Source organism: Anopheles moucheti, chromosome 3, assembly GCF_943734755.1.
Source record: "Anopheles moucheti chromosome 3, idAnoMoucSN_F20_07, whole genome shotgun sequence".
Classification (NCBI taxonomy): Eukaryota; Metazoa; Arthropoda; class Insecta; order Diptera; family Culicidae; genus Anopheles; species Anopheles moucheti.
Window position 1 is genome coordinate 60,338,448 of NC_069141.1, and position 18,189 is coordinate 60,356,636.

General features: G+C 41.9%; 2 protein-coding genes across 5 annotated transcripts; both read right to left on the minus strand.

Moving 5' to 3' along the window:
* Positions 1-9,584: 9,584 nt before the first annotated feature.
* On the minus strand, positions 9,585-10,425 carry LOC128303208 (uncharacterized). Its single transcript, XM_053040077.1, has 3 exons — positions 10,317-10,425; positions 9,996-10,232; positions 9,585-9,916 (listed from the first exon to the last, which is right to left on the minus strand). The coding sequence occupies exons 1-3, from the start codon at positions 10,423-10,425 to the stop codon at positions 9,798-9,800; spliced, it is 465 nt and encodes a 154-aa protein (XP_052896037.1). The 3' UTR covers positions 9,585-9,797.
* A 108-nt stretch (positions 10,426-10,533) lies between these two features.
* Positions 10,534-14,043, minus strand: LOC128303209 (uncharacterized). Of its 4 annotated transcripts, none has more exons than XM_053040078.1 (5): positions 13,798-14,043; positions 11,204-11,339; positions 11,053-11,129; positions 10,823-10,970; positions 10,534-10,735 (listed from the first exon to the last, which is right to left on the minus strand). In XM_053040078.1, the coding sequence occupies exons 2-5, from the start codon at positions 11,298-11,300 to the stop codon at positions 10,632-10,634; spliced, it is 426 nt and encodes a 141-aa protein (XP_052896038.1). In that variant the 5' UTR covers positions 11,301-11,339; positions 13,798-14,043; the 3' UTR covers positions 10,534-10,631. The 4 variants fall into 4 exon arrangements, with proteins under 4 accessions (XP_052896038.1, XP_052896039.1, XP_052896041.1 ...); XM_053040079.1 differs by having other exon boundaries at positions 11,204-11,365; XM_053040081.1 differs by lacking the exons at positions 10,534-10,735; positions 10,823-10,970; positions 11,053-11,129; positions 11,204-11,339 and adding exons at positions 11,385-11,841; positions 11,966-12,042; positions 12,116-12,412.
* Positions 14,044-18,189: the final 4,146 nt, after the last annotated feature.

Below are 18,189 nucleotides of genomic sequence, written 5' to 3' on the forward strand. Positions count from 1 at the left end.
CATTACAAAAGTTAGGAGGAGACACCCACGAGCTGTATAGAGGCTATGGAACCACGTCGAGCTAAAAAGTTCGTTACGAGGAACGTGAAGTACTGGGCGCCTCCATTGCGCCGCGTGTAAAATTGAATACGGAGGATCGTAGAAAAAGTCCTGCAATCTGTTATTATTATTATTATTATTATGAATATTTATATTTTGTTATTAATATTTTAAATTTAATAATAAAAATAATAATAATAAAAGTCAGGAGAAGACACCCACGAGCTGTATAGAGGCTATGGAACCACGTCGAGCTAAAAAGTTCGTTACGAGGAACGTGAAGTACTGGGCGCCTCCATTGTGCCGTGTCTAAAATTCAATACGGAGGATCGTAGAAAAAGTCCTCCAATCTATTGAAACCTCTAATTTAGAATGAAGTCAACTAACTTCTAGCATGCCTCAAAGCGCATTTCAACCGTTGCATGGCACCGGAATACATACAGCCCGAATAAAATGAGACTCTTTTGCTTTTGAGTAATACATTTCCTTACACCTCTGAGAAAAGGACGTTGAGGAAAACTGAGTAAACCGCCTTAACTGAGCTTCAGAGAAAGATGTTTAAAAGCATTTTTGGTCCCATATGCGTGTGGAAGGATCATGAAGAACTTCGCGATGATGACAAAATTCATAAGCTCTACGAAATTGTGCAGCAAATCCCGGGCTGTGATGTTCTGATTTTATCAATAGAATGACATCGGACGACCTGGTCTGTAAAGTATTTTAGACCTTATAAATAACCAGAGGTGTCGTAACACACTCGAAACGAGATGGAGTAATGCATACGCTAGAAATATTTCGATAATCGTTTTATTAACAATGACGTTCAACTAAAAATAAAATAATAAATTATTTCAAATATCAATAATCAATTGGTTTTATATTTTCTTCCTCCGCGAACGATGTATTAGTGACATTCCCTAGTATACTTTTTGATTTAATTGTAACTAATTTTGTAATATTAACATTGCTTTGTATAAAACAGAACCTAAGACAGAGTAATATAATTAAATTATAAAGGAGTAATACTTCCACATTATGTAACCCATTATGAATATGTGCCAACAATAATACACAACTCCACCACAAATCTTTACACACCTAAATAACTCAAACAACACTGAACAAGAGCAACATAAATGAATATATCCCAACTGCATCTAACAGAGCAGCTGAGTACCGGTCGTACTGCGGCATTCTAACCAAACTCTGCGGTTTATTTGACCCATCACATGAATGAAACCAACGTACAAACGGTCATCAGCCGTCCGTACGTTCGGTTTTGCCTGTACCGATCCAGATAGCGACCAGCAGCCTTACGTTTTCCTATGACGAAACCACCAAAGCCTTTTACCCATTGTCATTTATCCGCTGGCCAGCGCGCGTTGGGAGAAAAATAAAATCCACGGACGGTTCAAATTAGAGATGAGAAGTTCCGGGAAAAGCATTCGAAAGTCCAACCATCTCGGGAATGCGCACGAAGCGCAAATACCAGCTGCGGCACGCGAAATGCAGTGTGGGGCAACCATTTTACGGGCACAATTTTCCCGTGGGATTTTTAGGTGCGCTTGCGAACGGCAAACGGGAGCGATTCTGCCGAGGGTTTCCGTTCTCGAGTCCTAATGAAGCTGTAAGCACGCTGTAGTTACATTTACTGGCACGGCTCAATGGCTTTAGTGCAGGGACTGGGAAGGTGGTTCATGTTGGCAGGTTTAAGCCGGTTTTAAGCGGCTTTATTGTCTAAACAAATGAGTCCCACGGACGGTAAATGGGAGTACGTTGTTTGTTCGTAAAAGAATTGCTGCTTTTAAAGTTGTAGCTGTTTGCTGTTTCTGCAAGCTTTTGTACACTTTACGGTTACACTTTTAATATTGAAATATTTCGAAAAGCGGCTTGTCCATTTTGCAACACAATGTCCTCCGAAACAAAATGAATGTATGGTTAGGGTAAATTGAAAAAAATTAGAGCGCGTCCATATTTGTAGCGTCACTGGAAATTGCAACTAAATATCCAAATTCCCGCTCGAGGCACCGCACAAGAGCAATACCAAAAGCCATCGCGTACAGACCGCAACAGTTCATTGGAGTTTGCAACGGTTGGGCAGCAATGTATTTCAATGGCGTTGTTACCAACAGATTCGCCAGTAATTCCCACCCGACCCGACCCTGCACCAATTCTGGGAAGTTAACGCACGGCCTTGAACAAATGCAACAAACGGCGTAATGAACAAATCGGTTGCAGTGACTGCCCTGCGATAGACATTCGATGCTTTGGAACCGAACCATCCTGACAGCCCACCCCATTGGTCCACCAAGTGCAGAGCTAGGTTAGAACGCACCGGACACGTTACACGTACCAGCTTGGGAAGGACCGGAAGGACTGTCGACACATCCGCTTACGGTGCGATTGAGTTTCAGCTGCACAAGCGCCAACATTGGATGAGGATTATTCGTACGAACGAGCTTGTCATGGATCCGTGCTGCAGTGTTTGTCTGCTGAGATGGGCAAAATTTCCTGCGAAACCTGCACTCATGGGCATGGGAGTGTACGTCGAAGGACGGCGGACGACGACTTGTGCAGACTCAAACCGGCTCACGTGGCACATCCTTTGCATTACAATTGAATCCGGAATGAATTGATTGCCTACATGCAATGCAATGTGCTGCAGCAACCGGTGCATTATCATAACTGATATTAATCCGATTGCAATTAGAACACATGTATTTCTGCCCATTACTACCAGGAGGGGGTCAAATTCTAAGATTTGATTGAAAAAGTGTCTCCAAATTCTTGTAAAATTTAACTACAAGGAGGAGCTTTAGTTAACTAAAACCATTTACAGTATTTGAATCATTGAACTTTCACTTCCATTAAACGTAACTGACGATAATGATATGAAACAAATTTTCACAACAATTGTGAGATTTAAAAGCCTTCTACAAAAAATGCCTCAACGTTCTATCAGGAGGTCATACGCTAATTGTCCAGAACCTTAGCTAAGGTAAATAAAAAAGGCTTTTTTTAGATCTGTTGTTGTAACGAAAAAAGATGTTGATTGATCCGGGGGCGATTGTGAGTGTTCAATCAGCCAAACTCCTCCTGCGATTATTGAAGATGTTGGGTGAGATTTAAAAGTTTATAACGCTCACGTACTCCTTTACGTGAATTTTTATGATAAAGACGACAACTTCCGGCAGATACTTTGTGATCATCTTTCGCTTCTACTCGCTCAAACTTTCCATCGGCTGGTACGAAATTCCATATAAAACCAGCTATTTTCAAATTCCCGATGCCAGGAAAGCATCCACGGAAGAGGTAGCACATTGTACAGCAATTTTGGTCGAAAACCGCCGAAAGGTATGCAATGTTTAAACACTAACTTTCCCGTTGGTCGTGAAAAATTTCTTCGAAAACTACCAGTTTCCGAATGTATAGTACCAGGAGAGCATCCACGAAAGAGGTAGCTCCTGGTACCGCGCCGTAAGGTATGCAATGTTTATACACTAACTTTGCAACCAACTTGCAATGCAATGCGCCGTAAGGTATGCAATGTTTATACACTAACTTTCCATTCAAACCAGCTGTTTTCAGATTTCCGATACCAGGAGAGCATGTCTCTCAAGAGGTGACACCTGGTACCAGAATGTTGCACAACACATGTTGCACAACACATGTTGCGCAACATATGTTGCACACCATCTGGCATGCAACATATGTTGCGCAACATTTGTTGCGCGACATATGTTGCGCAACATCTGGCATGCAACATCTTAAATGCAACAACTTGGGTGTTACCTCTTGAAAAACATGCTCTCCTGGTATCGGAAATCCGAAAACAGCTGGTTTGAACGGAAAGTTGGTGTTTAAACATTGCATACCTTTAGGCGGGCAAAATTACCAGGTGCTACCTCTTCCGTGCATGCTCTCCTGGTACTATACATTAGAAAAACTGGTAGTTTTTGAAGCAGTTTTTCGGTGGTTTTCGAGCAAAATTGCTGTACTAGATGCTACCTCTTCCGTGGATGCTCTCCTGGTACTGTACAATCGGAAATCCTGGTGCAATTTCGTTTATACTTTAAAGTCACAAAGTCGATATTCTTCTCTTTATATAACCAAGGAAGAAATTTTTGATATTTTTTTTTCCTTTTTTTGCTATAAATTAACTCTGCTGTAAAATTTTGAAAAAGCGCACAATCGGCACGAAGGGGCCCCCAGCACGGCGAGGCTCTAGGCGACCGCCTACTCCGCCTACCGTTTGATCCGCCGCTGCTTCAGGGAATTGATGTGAGGGCTTTTGGATGCTTATCTTCTTGATGTACTTCATCTACATTTGTAGATCTCGTCCTCCATTAAGACTATGATGTCAAGTTTCGCTCAACAATGTTTACTTTGTTTGGATAATTGTTAGCAGCGGGGATGTGGACATCCTTCAGTGATACTTTCGCAGATCAATGCTCAGCATTTTGCAGTGTTTTCACCGTTTGAAAGATTCCTCCGACCTTTCCGGAAAATGATGCGGACACTCTGCTCTCGATTTGCAACCATGGCTTCGAAGCTTTATTCTTCTTCCATGAGAGGAAGGTATTAAGATGCACTATTATCTATGTTCAGGGGACACAAGCTGCCTTAAGATGTATAATTTAGACAAACCTCGAGCTATTTGGTGAAGGCTGCACGCTGCTCAAATACATCTTTAATTACAATTCCCGTATTGAGTCCATTAAAAGCTGTTAACTATTACCAAATCAATTGATCAATTAACAAGCTGTCAACAAATTTGGTTTAGCATTGAGTAGCAAAGATACAAAAGTCAAAGCATACCACCAGGAACGCGTATGCAGAATCGTCAAATAAAATCGTTCCTAATTGATTTAAATTGTCAGCAATAATTTAATTACAGCCTAAAGCTTCGTGGAGAAATTTTAATAGCACACCAGGCACTCCACGAAACTGTTGCCATTTGCACTTTGCTACGGGAAAATTGCAACAAATTTACCTGTTACTACACTTTGTAATTAGTACGAAAGTACAACCACTCACCGCAATTACAGTCAGCAAGAACGTGCTTCGTATCTCACGCGAGGCTGTTTTTTTTCTTTCACTTTAAGTTTACAAACACACACACACAAAAACGTAAAACCATTACCGACGGATTACCGAAACAAAATGGTGCGAATATTTTAGCCATAATTTAATTCTACAAACTCCCTACTCGCTGGCACTTCCGTTCGACAACAGTGCCGACCGTAAACAAACGCTAAATCAAACACTACAAACGGAAGGCCACGAACCGTTGGGACGGTTAGCAGTGAGTTCGCTGGCAGCAACGAGCTTTACCCAGCTGCCAGGTCCGCCTGGGATGTGGACATGGTCGCGAACGAAACACCAGAATAAACCCAACCAAGGAAGAAAAAACGCTCCCCGACCAGCACACAAACACACGAATGCTCGTCGTCCCGAACAGTGTGTGTGTCCGGTGGATGGTGGACGAACACGTTTAACACCCCGTTACGTGTACGGCCCATATCCGGTACAAACCCTCCGCACGGTACTGTTTTTCTTTCACGTACACCTTTCACACGCGGGGGCGGTTTGGGGGCTCCATTCATGGCAGATTGTAGCTTTTTCCCAAGCGCACACAATGAATCATTGCTCACTTGAAAGTCTGATCTCTTTTGCGTTGGAACGTGCGAGGACGAGTTCGAGGTGCACCGTCGGACAAGGATGCTTGCAGGGAACGCTCTCAAGACATGAAAGGAGCATAAGAGAAGGGAAATGCAGAGGACCGTACACAAGGACCGTAACACAAGGCGGGGCTGGATGCGGATACCCATTAGCGGACACTAATCTTCTTGTGTTTGAGCAGTACGTGTGGAGGAGTTTATCACCATCCAACCGGTTCGTTGCATTTTCGCGAGCCCTTGCGGGACCCATGAATGATATCTCCAGCATCAGGTGAAACACTCCACAAGTCAACTTTTGCAATTTGCGTTTAAAAGTGTAACGCTCATTTTTGACCAGAATTTTAATTTGAAAACCATGCTAAAGATAAAGGATAAGAAAGGAGCAGCAGTAATAACGAAACAAGCGCACCAAACAATGTTTCACAACTGGGTGTGTTCGAAATGGGGCGTAGTAGCCACGAAGTTGCTAGCTATTGAAAACGGAATCCGCGGAGTAAATTGGATTTTCCCGCGAGTTCTTCCACTCGTGCTGCAAGGCGTTCGCTTGTGCAGCAAAACGGCAGCACTGGCTTCCACTGGCTGGCTGGAAACTGGCGCTTGTAACGACCTTCAAGTATTGCAGCTCTTTTCGCACAACGGTTTAGCTAGTAGTTGTGTTCTATTCCTCCAGCACCACACACTGTGCATGACCTCGAGATGGAAAAAAGAAGGAAAATTGCAGCGGTACGCTGCGAGCTAGTGCTGCATTTCTTGATGCAATTCGTCCCGGGGTGTCATTGACCTAGTTTAGTTGTGTGTCGTACATTGTTTCCAAATGTAACGTGAATGTGAACCAAATTTGTAAGAGAATTTCTATTGCAAAAAAGGCCATTTTAACCACACTTTGTTGCTTAATAATTAGCTTAAAGCAAACAAAAAAATATGTCCAACAAGTAAAAAAAAATCCAGTTGAAAAATACAAACCTTTTTTTTACTAATTTCTTTGGTTACTGCGTTGTGTCCTGTTGTTACTAATTAGCGAATCAATCCTCTCGCGCCCATATGAACGAACGGTCTCGTACAAAAGGCCTGCACTGCTTACTTGTATCCTTTCATGGTAAACACGCGTGATATATACGCACACCAATACACACACGCGCGCTCGACAACACCACACTTGCACGAAACGGACGTTCGCCTGCGCTCTGGGAGTCCTTACCCTGGTGCCCACTCTCACGTGGTACGTGAGCCAAACTAGCGCCACACTCTTGCTTTCACTCAAAATGCACGCTCTTGCTGCCAATCACGTGCTGTCGAGGAGACGATTTTTCCATCGAAACGGTTCCAGCAGAACGGTGACGGCACGCGTGACCAGCGCTTGCTGCTGCTTGCACCACATAGCAACGCTAGCCGTGGCATACTGCGATGCTGTACGGGTTGTACGCCCAGATGCTTCGCTCACAGGGTTGCTTCTCACACATGGTTGTAATTGTTTACTGTTGTTTTATTTATTTTAAACCAATTTCGACTTCACTTTGTTGGTGAACATTATTTACAGTGGATGCTACATTGTAAACAGATGAAAGAAAGCACACACTAACGACACTCAGCGGGGTGTTTGAAAAAAGGAGATTCCTACGAACATTCAACACACACACACACACACACACAACACCCCACCCGGAAATGGGCGAAAAACACTAGCGCACCATGATTCGCGCGCCCAACAATCTGAACCGTGGCTTCGTGGGGCTTTTCTCTGTTTCTATCTTTGCTTTCGTTCGGAAAATGTTGGCCCTAGCGCTCACTCGAGCGTAATTATGTAATATCCACGAACACATACTACAGAGCGCCCCATACCGTATATACCAGGCATCTCATCTCCCATCACCCATCGAAAGCGCGTGAAACTACGAAACGAAATCCACTCATCTGCTCCACCCCAAACGGAGCACTCAACTTGGTGTCGGGCATCGGACTCGTGTTCAGTGTGACTCTCCCGGAACATCAGTACGCGGATCTCTTGGCGTGTGTGGCATCTTCGTCTCAGTGAAACGAAATGCCAAATCGTCTGATGTCTCCGACTGTCAAAATGTTGGGAAGCTGGAAAGGAAGCGTAGGGGAAAGGGGGCCAAGGAGCCTGTGTCTAATGACCCATCCCACTACCGCGGGAACGTCGGAAAAGGGAAGTTCGAATGGTACAAAGTGTGTGGGTGTGTGTGTGGCACTGAAAGGAAAAGTCCTTCCCCCCGAGGGTGCTTTGATGTGTGCTCTGCCCTCTGATTGCCGTCTCGAAGTTGATGATGAGGCTTTCACCTCTTGGGGGGGGAAAGAGGCAATCCGCATTTTGTGAGGGGCAGAGAGCTAGTAAAAAGCAGACACACGGAATGTGTCTAGAATTGGGAATTGAGGGTTTCTTTTTTCGCTTTCATGCCGCTATCTATTTGAATGAAGGCATTTGTTCCGTTCCCAAGAAATTGGTTGTCATTCTTAGACGACACACAAGAATGTTTGGAAATAGAGAATTTCGTTCGGAAATATATTTCCTCCTAATGCATCTATTCGCTGACAGTGATGGAAATTCTTCAATGAACTATTTACACACACACACACACACACACACATTCACAAACACAACTTCCGTACCTTTCCATAAATTGACCACAAACTTCAAACTTTGAAACTAAGCATCAACGGGCACCATTTCACGTTCAGGTTGTTCTGTGATAAACCCCTTTTTTATTTTGGCACACACACACACACGGACAGGGTGTAATAGGGATGACAAAAAACGGAACACTAAAACCCAACGCAAAAAAGAAAACAATCGCACAGCTAATCCCGGTAATGGAGACGCCCTTAGGAAGACATCTAGTTGCGACAGTTGCTCACCGACTACTGCGTCGGGTTGGTTTTGCTCCGACCGGTGGCGACTCGCTCTGGAACGCTGGTTGGCCGAACCCGAACAGGATGCACGGTGTTCGTGTCCTGCCTGTTTTGCAGCACTCACTCTCCGGTGATATACCGAATGTTTTCCGGCTATAAGAAAGGCGTACCGCGATCCGTAACTCTAGCGGGAATGCACTCCCAAACACGAGCTTAGCGTTGGGAGCTTTTTGTTTTGCTTTACGAAAGAACAGGAACAGTGGGAGACGATAGAAGTAGGAAATTGCGCCAAAACAGTAATGTAACGAATCAGCGAGCAAGGTTTGTAACGTTGAAGATGGGATGAAAAGCATGGAGCTTTTGAAAAGCTCTCATTGAAAAGCTAATTATTCGAGAGGAGATTTAGGAAATCAATTCTACACATTTTTCTATTTAATTTCCATTTTAAAGCAATTCAGTCAGTGAACAAATGTACTCCGTAAGTGGAGATACGATTTGAAATGCGACAGGTGTCAATTAACAACGAATTCACAGATTGTTAGGAGAAAAACAGCGATGGAGGCGCCTAGTACTTCACGTTCCTTGTAACGGACTTCCGGGCCCGTAATCACCTAGGCGTAGTTCCTCAGTCTTCCTGCTGCACAGACTTGTCTCCTATTGATTTCTTTCTATATTCATAGTTATAAAGAGCGTCAAAAAGGAAATATTAGGACCTGATTGAGGACATCCAAAAGAATGTCAAAGGACGTTCCATTAGAAGTCTACGAGGACCTGAACAGCTTACTAGATCATTCTCCAAAAAAATTCTGATGGCGGCAAATACAATAAAACTAGATTTTTATTAATGTTAAGTCCTAATCCAAACAATAAAACAATTTTCTGCAATATTCGAAAGAATATTCTATAAATATGATTTTTTTAGTAATAATAAAGAAAATTACCTTATCCTTGCATTGTGCGAATGATTCTTTATTTAATATCATACACATTAAACTTAAGCAGCTACATGCTGTTTTACATGAGGTATTTTGGCGGACATATTACACGTTACGTACTACAACAGTTATCGTTCTGTTTACCAGCATTACCATGCATTTATAATAACAATAAAGCCAACATCATTATTATAAGGCCATCGAGAGCTTAAAGCTTTTCAAAATTATACTTCACAAAGGCATTTTCGATTGCAACCAGAGCATTGATAGCATTACCCTACGTGTGACTCCAGTCGGACATTTCCTGGCCCGTGTGTACGAGCCGCAAAACATTCCGTTCCTTCGCTATGGCTCGTTCCGTCCCGATCGCTATGAGGACTTCCATTAGGCAGAGGACTGTGAATGGTGAAGGGCATACGGTAAATGATTGTTTGATACTTTTTCAATAATGCTCGATGTTAAACTCGATACGTACAAAATAATGAGGTCAACAGCGACATTACGGTAAGCAGATTGGAGGAAAGCCCTTTGGCGTAGCTGTAGTACGCTGAGTACAAAATGACGGCAGCCAGCAGTACCATCTGGATGTAGGTGAAGTATTTAAACATGGCGATCAGTGCGGGACGCCACAGGCCAGCGCCAATGATCCAGCACATTGCGAAAAGGATGTTTAAGGCACACGGTATCACAAGCTCGTATATAGCTGTTCGCCCTGTGGAGATAAAGGGTTTCACATTATTGCATAAAGAATTAAACAGTAAAGAAACCCAGAACGGGACAATTAAGCTACACTTACAGTCGATTAACAGCTGTTCGGCTCCCATGCTCAAGATGACCAGTACGAAGAATATGTTTATGCTACCGAACAGGTAGGTAAGAATTCGGAACGCTCGATTCGTCAGCATGGTTCGGCTGTGCGTGAAGGCACTTCTAGAATGCGAGGAAAAGAAACGATCTCTTATGAATGAGGGCCACTCCAAGATTACTATTTTATTTCGTTCAGTTTAACGCCCTAATAATGCAGCAAAACCAATTTATTCGAGCCAAGGACGTTTTATTAAAACATTCGAGTTAAAAACACCAGCTTCACACCAATGAACACTTAGATCGATTACGCGACGGGCATGTACACGACGAGCCCTTCGGCTGGATTCAGTTTTTTGCGCAGCGACTCGATCGTGGTCGACACAATGACTAGCTCAACACCACAGACAACTGAAACGAGATGAATTGATTGGGAAAATATTGCAAGATTAACCGATCTATTAAACCGATGAAGCCATTAGGAAGGGAGGGACATACCGAACATAATACTGAAGTACACCTTCACCACCAGGACGGGCATTTTGACGCTTTCGAAAAACCGATGAGCGTAAACCACCATCAGCAGTGCGAATACGAGTTGAGCGTAGAGAAATATTTTAAACAGCCTTATAAGAGAGATTTCTTCCTGGAAGTGGAATGAAAAAAAAACGCATTTAGCTACTCTTATCTGGGAGTCCGTACCTTTTGTGAGCTGGAAGATTCATTACCGTCGCAATTCCTATGACTAACAGCACGGCCAGCACCATGTTGGCAAGACAGGGTGATATAAATATTTCTAGCAGCGCTAAAAGACGAGAGAACCAGTGCGGAGTAGGTTAATAAGGTAGTAGGTCAATCGGGTATTAAAGTGTTGCTTACGTTGCTCATCCATGTACTGCATGATCATGTACACCGTGTAGGCCATCGTGAGTAGATTGGCCGAAGCCATCAGTACGCAAAGTATTTTGCACATCATAATGAAGCGTTCCCTGTACGGCTTCCTCGCTGTCCGGTCCTACAATCAAGCATAAGAAATATGGGCTATTGACTTCGGGCTATTATTATAGTACCTTATTATAGGAACTACAATCACATGTAAAATGAACCCATTGGATTGACATAACACAAAACAAAAAACGTGTGACTAAAATTTCGATAAACTGAAAACAAAACCGACGATCGTACAACAGCGCCACGACATTCACTTCATTCTGTCATGGAAACATTATTTATTGCCATGCCTATTGCGTATAGATATATATATTTATACAGATCATCTCACACACTCAGAAGATCGTCGCCAGCTGCCCGCATCCCGCGTAATTCATCTCGGGCAGCATCCAGCTCTCCGGTCAACGACTCCGTCACGACTTCTGTCGCACTACCGGTTCCACGCTGTGCTCCACATCCACCTTAACGAAGTAGAGCAGGGCGGCGGCAAGGCAGATCAGTACAAAAATAGCACCCAGCTGTACGTAGCTAAAGATCTTAACGATCTTCACCAATCGTGGTCGGCGCTGGAAAATCAAAGACGACAAAATTCGGGTTAGCGAATGTTTGATAGTCAATTTGTGCGCTGAACCGAATGCGTTACAGTATCGAATGCGTTACCACCTGTGGCGCTTCGAACGCGTTACGTACCGTTACGATGCCGACAATCAGCGCTACGACGGACGCAAAGTTTGCAAGACAGGTGCCAACGATGATCAGATTCGTGCCTGCAAGGAAGAGTGTTGGAATTAATTACCATTAATACGGAAATTGAGGCTTAAAAATGGGTTAAACACTTACTGAGGGGCAAGTTGGCGATCGGGAACACTTTGCTGGCGAGCGTTATGAAGATGGCAATGAGCGAGATGGCCAGGCTGTACAGGAACACCTTGTGCAGTCGGTTAGTTGTCATGTTGATGGGCAGCGGGTGGAGTCACAAGCGAACACAAATCAATGCGAACGACCGAGGTACGTAGTACATCACCCCTTTATAACTCCTGGCCGTCCCTTACTGGGGGAGCGCAACTTCCCGAATCACATACCACATCCAACCGGGATTGGGTGGCAACAAATGCAGCGGCTCGTGACAGAAGCGGGCTGTAAATGGTATTTTTCCCGAATCTTTCGCCAAATGCACATGCAGGCGAACAATCCAGCGTCAAAAGCAAAACACAAACACAGGATGGTGGCGTACGCGAACAAAACTTCCGTCGTTGTTGTGTTTAAGCACAACATCCGCGGGTGCGTACGGAACGGTGATCGTGAACAAAACACGGAACCTTTTCATTCACGCGCACCATTTGCTGCCCGGAAAATGTGTGAAAAGTGAGCGTGTGAGTTATGCTCTCCGCGGTGCGATTGCGCACGAGCGGTGAGCGTGCGGTGCGTGAGTGACCGGGGGTGGGTGAGTGCTTTGTTGTTGATGGGAGAAATGTCAAACCGAAGTTTACAGTGCGTGACCAGTTTTGCATCAGCAGCGAAGATTTTATTTACAATTGTTATAATGGAAACAGATTGGTTGAAAATATAACTTAAATTTCAATAAAAAAAAACCATGAGGTCACCATTCATTCATTGATAATTGATGTAGGCTTAAAATGGTTAGTACCAATTAGCAAAACATATTTTTCAAATTAATTTAAAATAGTATATAAAATTGAATTCGTTCACATTTTCCACTTGACTGTTCCATGTGAGAGGGCTTTGAAAAGGAATAAGTGTCCTCTCTTCAGGTATCCTTCTGAGAAAGAATTTTGATTATTAAGTATAGTAAGCCAAAAAAGTGCAGACATGACCTAGAAGATCGATACGCCAAAAAGAGAAAAAGAGAATCATCCCCTGACACATTGCACACATTGAATAATGCAATTAAATTTATCTTCGAACATAATAAAAATATATAAAATTACTTTTGAAATAGAAATGCAGTAGATTCCACAACATTTATGCTTTATAACAACTTTGTTTTATCAACATGGCTTTGCAGTTTGATTTTTCGCACATCACTGTACGAGGGATGGGTTTGTTTACATGCCCTACTTTAATGGTTATGTTGGGATTGAGAATCCGCTTTATGAAGCTGTGTAGGGTTCGATATTTTTAAAATCAAACAAATAAATTAATAAACAAAAAAATATTTGAAGAAGTAAAAAGTAAGCCACGTTAAAAAATACACACACTTAAAGTAACACAATCACCGGTTCACTGGACGCACAAATACATACACACACACACACAAACACACATTTTTCCACATGTCGCAGAAGGGTGCAGAGGAATAGTTAAAAATAAACTTGCATCATCCAGCGTTCACGATTTAGCATACGTTCCTTTTTCCGTGCTTCCATTAGTCCCGGAAAATATCACACGTTTTGTAACACGATATCGGTTGTACGCGGTTGGGGGTTTTCACTCTCCCGCAATCCCACCTACACCTGTTCCCTATGACAAGAACAAAACGTACATCGAACGCGGATACTTACCAGCAAAGAATGCTACAGGTGAGCGATGTAGGAACGATGCCCTGCAAGCGGGTGCAATGGTGAACAGCCGTTCGTGGTTGCGTGTCGTTCTGCCAGCGGTTAGTTCACTTTCCAACGCATGTTTCACGCACCCGGAACGACCGAATTGGCCAACATTTTGCCCACAGCAAACGGTGTGAAAAACAAACCTCCGTCTCCGCTCTACGCCAACATCACTGCGGACACGCACAGGCGGATGCGATGATGTTATTCTTGATGCGCAACCACCACTCACCACTTGCGTTCCGGAGCTGCGCGTGCTGCATCTGTCAAACAGCGCGCTCGTTCTACTCGTTCGTGAGTGCCCTGGGTTGAAAATATGAGTGACTTTCATGCAATGCTGTGCGTCAGCTGACAAACGGAAACAACGCGCGAGCTTGTTTCAAACGATTAGTTTTATTCAATAATAATAGTTTTAATAATATCATCACAAAATATTACATATTCCATGAAGGGTTGTTTTGCTCCGTCGGCCCATTCTTCGTCCATTCCTTCAAGCAGCGCTTTTGATAGTGTTGGTGTGGGTGTGTTTGTGTATGCATGGGGGTGTGTGAAACGGTATGTCCAGTGTGTGCAGCCTTGTGGCGATCACTATCGGTATCTATTGTTTCACTGCTCTTGACAATCTTTTGGTATGAACTTTCTTTTTTCCGCCATTTTGTAAATGTTAATGCTACATTTTGTTGTTTTTTTTTGTTTCTTTTTGGTTTTGTAAATCTGCTTCCACTAAGCAAACGTTATTGGTTTGGTTTGGTTTGGTTTTGTATTTATGTATGTTTTTTTCTTCCTCTAAAGAAACGCTTTGCACGAGTGCAATGTTTTGTTGTGTAAGTTTGTGGTTTTGTGTTGTTATATTCAATTTTTATAATCGCTGTTTTTGCTGGGATTAAGTTACTTTACCGTTTACGGGTTGTGCATGTTGCTACTCTTTACTACGCTGTATTTGTTTACTCGTTTTACAGTTTTGCTTTATTTCATTTATCTTTCCGCTCATGATTAAGTACTTACGAGTTTGTCTTCTCTTCTTTCACTACTTGGGTTTTCTGATCTGGGCACAGCGGGGTTTTCCTCTGCCGCATTCATATCATTTCACGACTTTTCTTTTCTTTTCTTTTCAACTTCCATTAGCATACCAAAGCTGCGATCGCACTTTAACTCTTTCATCCTTTGCTATTTTCTTCCCTTGTTCTTTCCCAATATATGTCTGCTTTAACAACAACATCGTTTCCATCAACATCACACATCTTTGTCGGTGTGTGTTTAAGTTAAGCGTACAAGCGTTCTACACTGCAGGTCTAGGACATCTTTAATAACGGAGCCAATAATGTAATGGCTCTTAAAATATGTTGCAGCTTTCTTGTGTTTTGTGTAAATTATCCACCACCAGTCCAGTAGTGCACGCATATGTATAGCTATACTTATTTAATTCCTAACATTGTACCACCGTTGTTGTTTTGTGTATCGATCGATATCGAGCCCGCATGTGTTTATGAATCGAACGTTTTTTGTTTTTTTTTTTTGCTGCTATGCTGTCAATGAGCTCCGTTTTTTGTTTAATTACATTAGCTGATTTATGCTTATCAATATTATCTATGTTATACTTATCTGTTCTTATGTTTGTGTTCTTGTCTTTCTCATGCCATGTGTGTTCTGTCATGTCTTATGCTTTTTAATCGTTAGATGATACATTTTTACTACCCAGCGAACGACATCGAAGTGTTGAATCTGAAGATAAAGTGTGATTCTAATGTTTGTTGATTGGCGTAGCGTTAATAGCATTCACTACATTAGCCACACGTAGTTGATGGAAGCGAAACATGCAAACACCTACGAGCTTTGCCATTTAAAAGAAATGATCGGTTAAAATCCCACAGTAAATAAGTCTCAGCTCAATGGATCGCTACACTCTTATGCAAATACAACTACGCAAACAGTGAGATGAGTTGCCGTGTGCTAGGATGATGCGAGAGCTTCGATAGGAATGGTTTGGTTTAGTACGATGCAAACAGCAAAACGCGTAACTAAAACCAAAACACTTTACCGTACACTACTTCGTTCGGTTAAATCGGTACCTTCACCGTCTTTAACTTGCCATGTGTGTTTGTTTCGTTTCTTATTGACATTATTTCCGTGTTTCATTTTTTTTTTACACATTTTACAATCAACATAATTGTTTAGCTTAGCAAAGATTCGTTCATTTCGCTACACGAACGCGTGTACCATTTTTTTTCTCTCCAGTTTTGCTCTTTTTTGTTATCCTGTATTTTTGCGATTGTTTGTTTTGTTTAAGTTGTGTTCTCATCTTTACTTGTCGTTATGATTTTGTTTTAGTTTTTAGTTAGTTTGTTTTTTGTTTTCGTTTACTTCGATCGTTCAGTTCAGTTGTGGTTGACAATACATGCTGACTGCTGTTCGGTTTTCAACGTTTTGCTGATGATGAGGCACTTTTAGTTCTTATTATTCTCGCACAAAATACATATCCAACTACAAAACCGTTACCATGGTTGCTGCTGCTGCTGCTACTGTGTTGAGTCCTATGCTTGCCTGTGAAAGATGTCTTCCCCGTGGTTTGTCTTTTTTGTTTGGTTTTGAGTTACTTTTCACCGCTCAACGTACAATTGCGGTGGTAGTTTCTGTTCTTGTCATTGATTGCCGAATCAGCAAGCAATTTCGTTTCGGGTGATATTTATTATCCTATTAACAACAGCGCTTTGCGTTCTCAAGGATGCACACGTTGAGTCGTTCCCTGTTATCCGTTTGAAATATTCTTATTGGCAGGTTAATATTTAACTGTAACTTCATTCTTTTTTTAATGTACTCTCTGTACATTCCATAAACGGTAATTATCTGTTGAAACTGACAATCACAACAACATTGGTAGCATTTAATGGATTTTTCTTCTTCTCGTTCAACATAAATTGATGGACATTCTTTGTTTTTTGGGTTTCCCTTTTTCTTACCTAATTCTGCAGTGTACTTACTGTCCGCAATACGTTCATAAACAACTTCATATCAGCACACATACAGCTTTACCTGCATAAGTGTACTTTTAATGTTTGATTTCGCTTGAGTTTTGCTCGTATTGGGGTTTAGCATGCTTTTTTTCTTTTTCAGGAAATAGTTTTCAAATTTTTATTTGCCTTCTCACCTTCTTTCAAACGTTTGCCGTTTGATTCAGTCTCGCTAGCTGCACGGATTTCTTTATAATTTAGTTTTTACGTTATAAATGTTTCGTAAAGTGCTTAACGATGGAGATGTGTACAAAAAAAAATCAAACGTTTGTAATAGAAAATTTGTTTGTATTTATTCACGAAATTACAATAAAATAAATTTATGAAAAAGAAGACTCAAACCAAAATTAATTACCGTGTACCCTTGATGAACTGATTCCAACTTTATTTGGAAGACCAAAATCATAAAATAAACAACAATAAAATAGAATGAATCTTACCGGTCCAAAATGTGATTTACTTGCTACTATACATACGTATTACGTTAACTACTACAAAACTAATGTTTCTACTATTAGCACTAATACTTCTACTACTATCACTACCATTACCACTACCACTAATATTACTGCTACAGCTACAACTAATACGCTTCACACAACGGGGTACCTCTTTCCACCATAATTTAACGGGTTTGAGACTTTTGTTTACTAAGTTTTCTTTATTTTGTATTCATAACCAGCATTTGCGTCGTCTTGACAACTGTTTGCACGTAAAGGGGGGTTTGTGTTTTGTTTTGGTTTTAAACTTTATTTAGCATTTGTTTCTTTTTTTTTGTTTTGTTTTTGTTTTTTGCAAGCGTTTAGTTTCGTTTCAACTTCACTACCGTTTGTATTTGTTGTAATGTTTACACGCACCCGCAAAACAAACCCCGCTGCCGGGCAGCTTTACACTCTTACCGTCACTCCCGTTACTAGGGTGGCATTAGATGTATGCTGAATTAGTAAAATTTATCCAACTTGGTTTAGTTTGTTTGTTTGTTTGTTTTTTTTTGTCATATTTCTATTAAATGGATTTGCTGTTCTGTGATTTTACCTCCGTTCCGTGAGTAAAGGATAGAAATTTTGGGTCTTTAAGATTTATTCTTGAGATGGGATGTTATGGTCTCCTTTTTATGTAATTTCTCGTTCGTTTACAGGACGGGTCGAATGTTTTATTTTGCGGTGGAAAGTAACAATAAAAGGGGGAGGTGCAGTAAATGAATGCAGCAAAAATGGGGTTCCAATTTCGATACCGCTGGCGCTGTGTTTCTTTCTTTCCTCTTCACCTTCGGTTCTTTCGTTTCTTCTGTTTTAGCTTTGTTTTTCAAGATCGGCCATGTTCGGCCACCCGCCGATCACAC

Bases quoted from the DNA above. Each gene is read 5' to 3' on its own strand.
- LOC128303209 (XM_053040078.1), bottom strand. From the start codon at position 11,300: ATGATGTGCAAAATACTTTGCGTACTGATGGCTTCGGCCAATCTACTC. The intron at 11,130-11,203 runs GTAAGCAACACT...CTCGTCTTTTAG, and splicing joins GCAGTACATGGATGAGCAAC to CGCTGCTAGAAATATTTATA. The intron at 10,736-10,822 runs GTATGTCCCTCC...ATCTCGTTTCAG, and splicing joins GTACTTCAGTATTATGTTCG to TTGTCTGTGGTGTTGAGCTA.
- LOC128303208 (XM_053040077.1), bottom strand. From the start codon at position 10,425: ATGCTGACGAATCGAGCGTTCCGAATTCTTACCTACCTGTTCGGTAGC. The intron at 10,233-10,316 runs GTAAGTGTAGCT...TTATCTCCACAG, and splicing joins CGAACAGCTGTTAATCGACT to GGCGAACAGCTATATACGAG. The intron at 9,917-9,995 runs GTACGTATCGAG...CACCATTCACAG, and splicing joins GCTGTTGACCTCATTATTTT to TCCTCTGCCTAATGGAAGTC.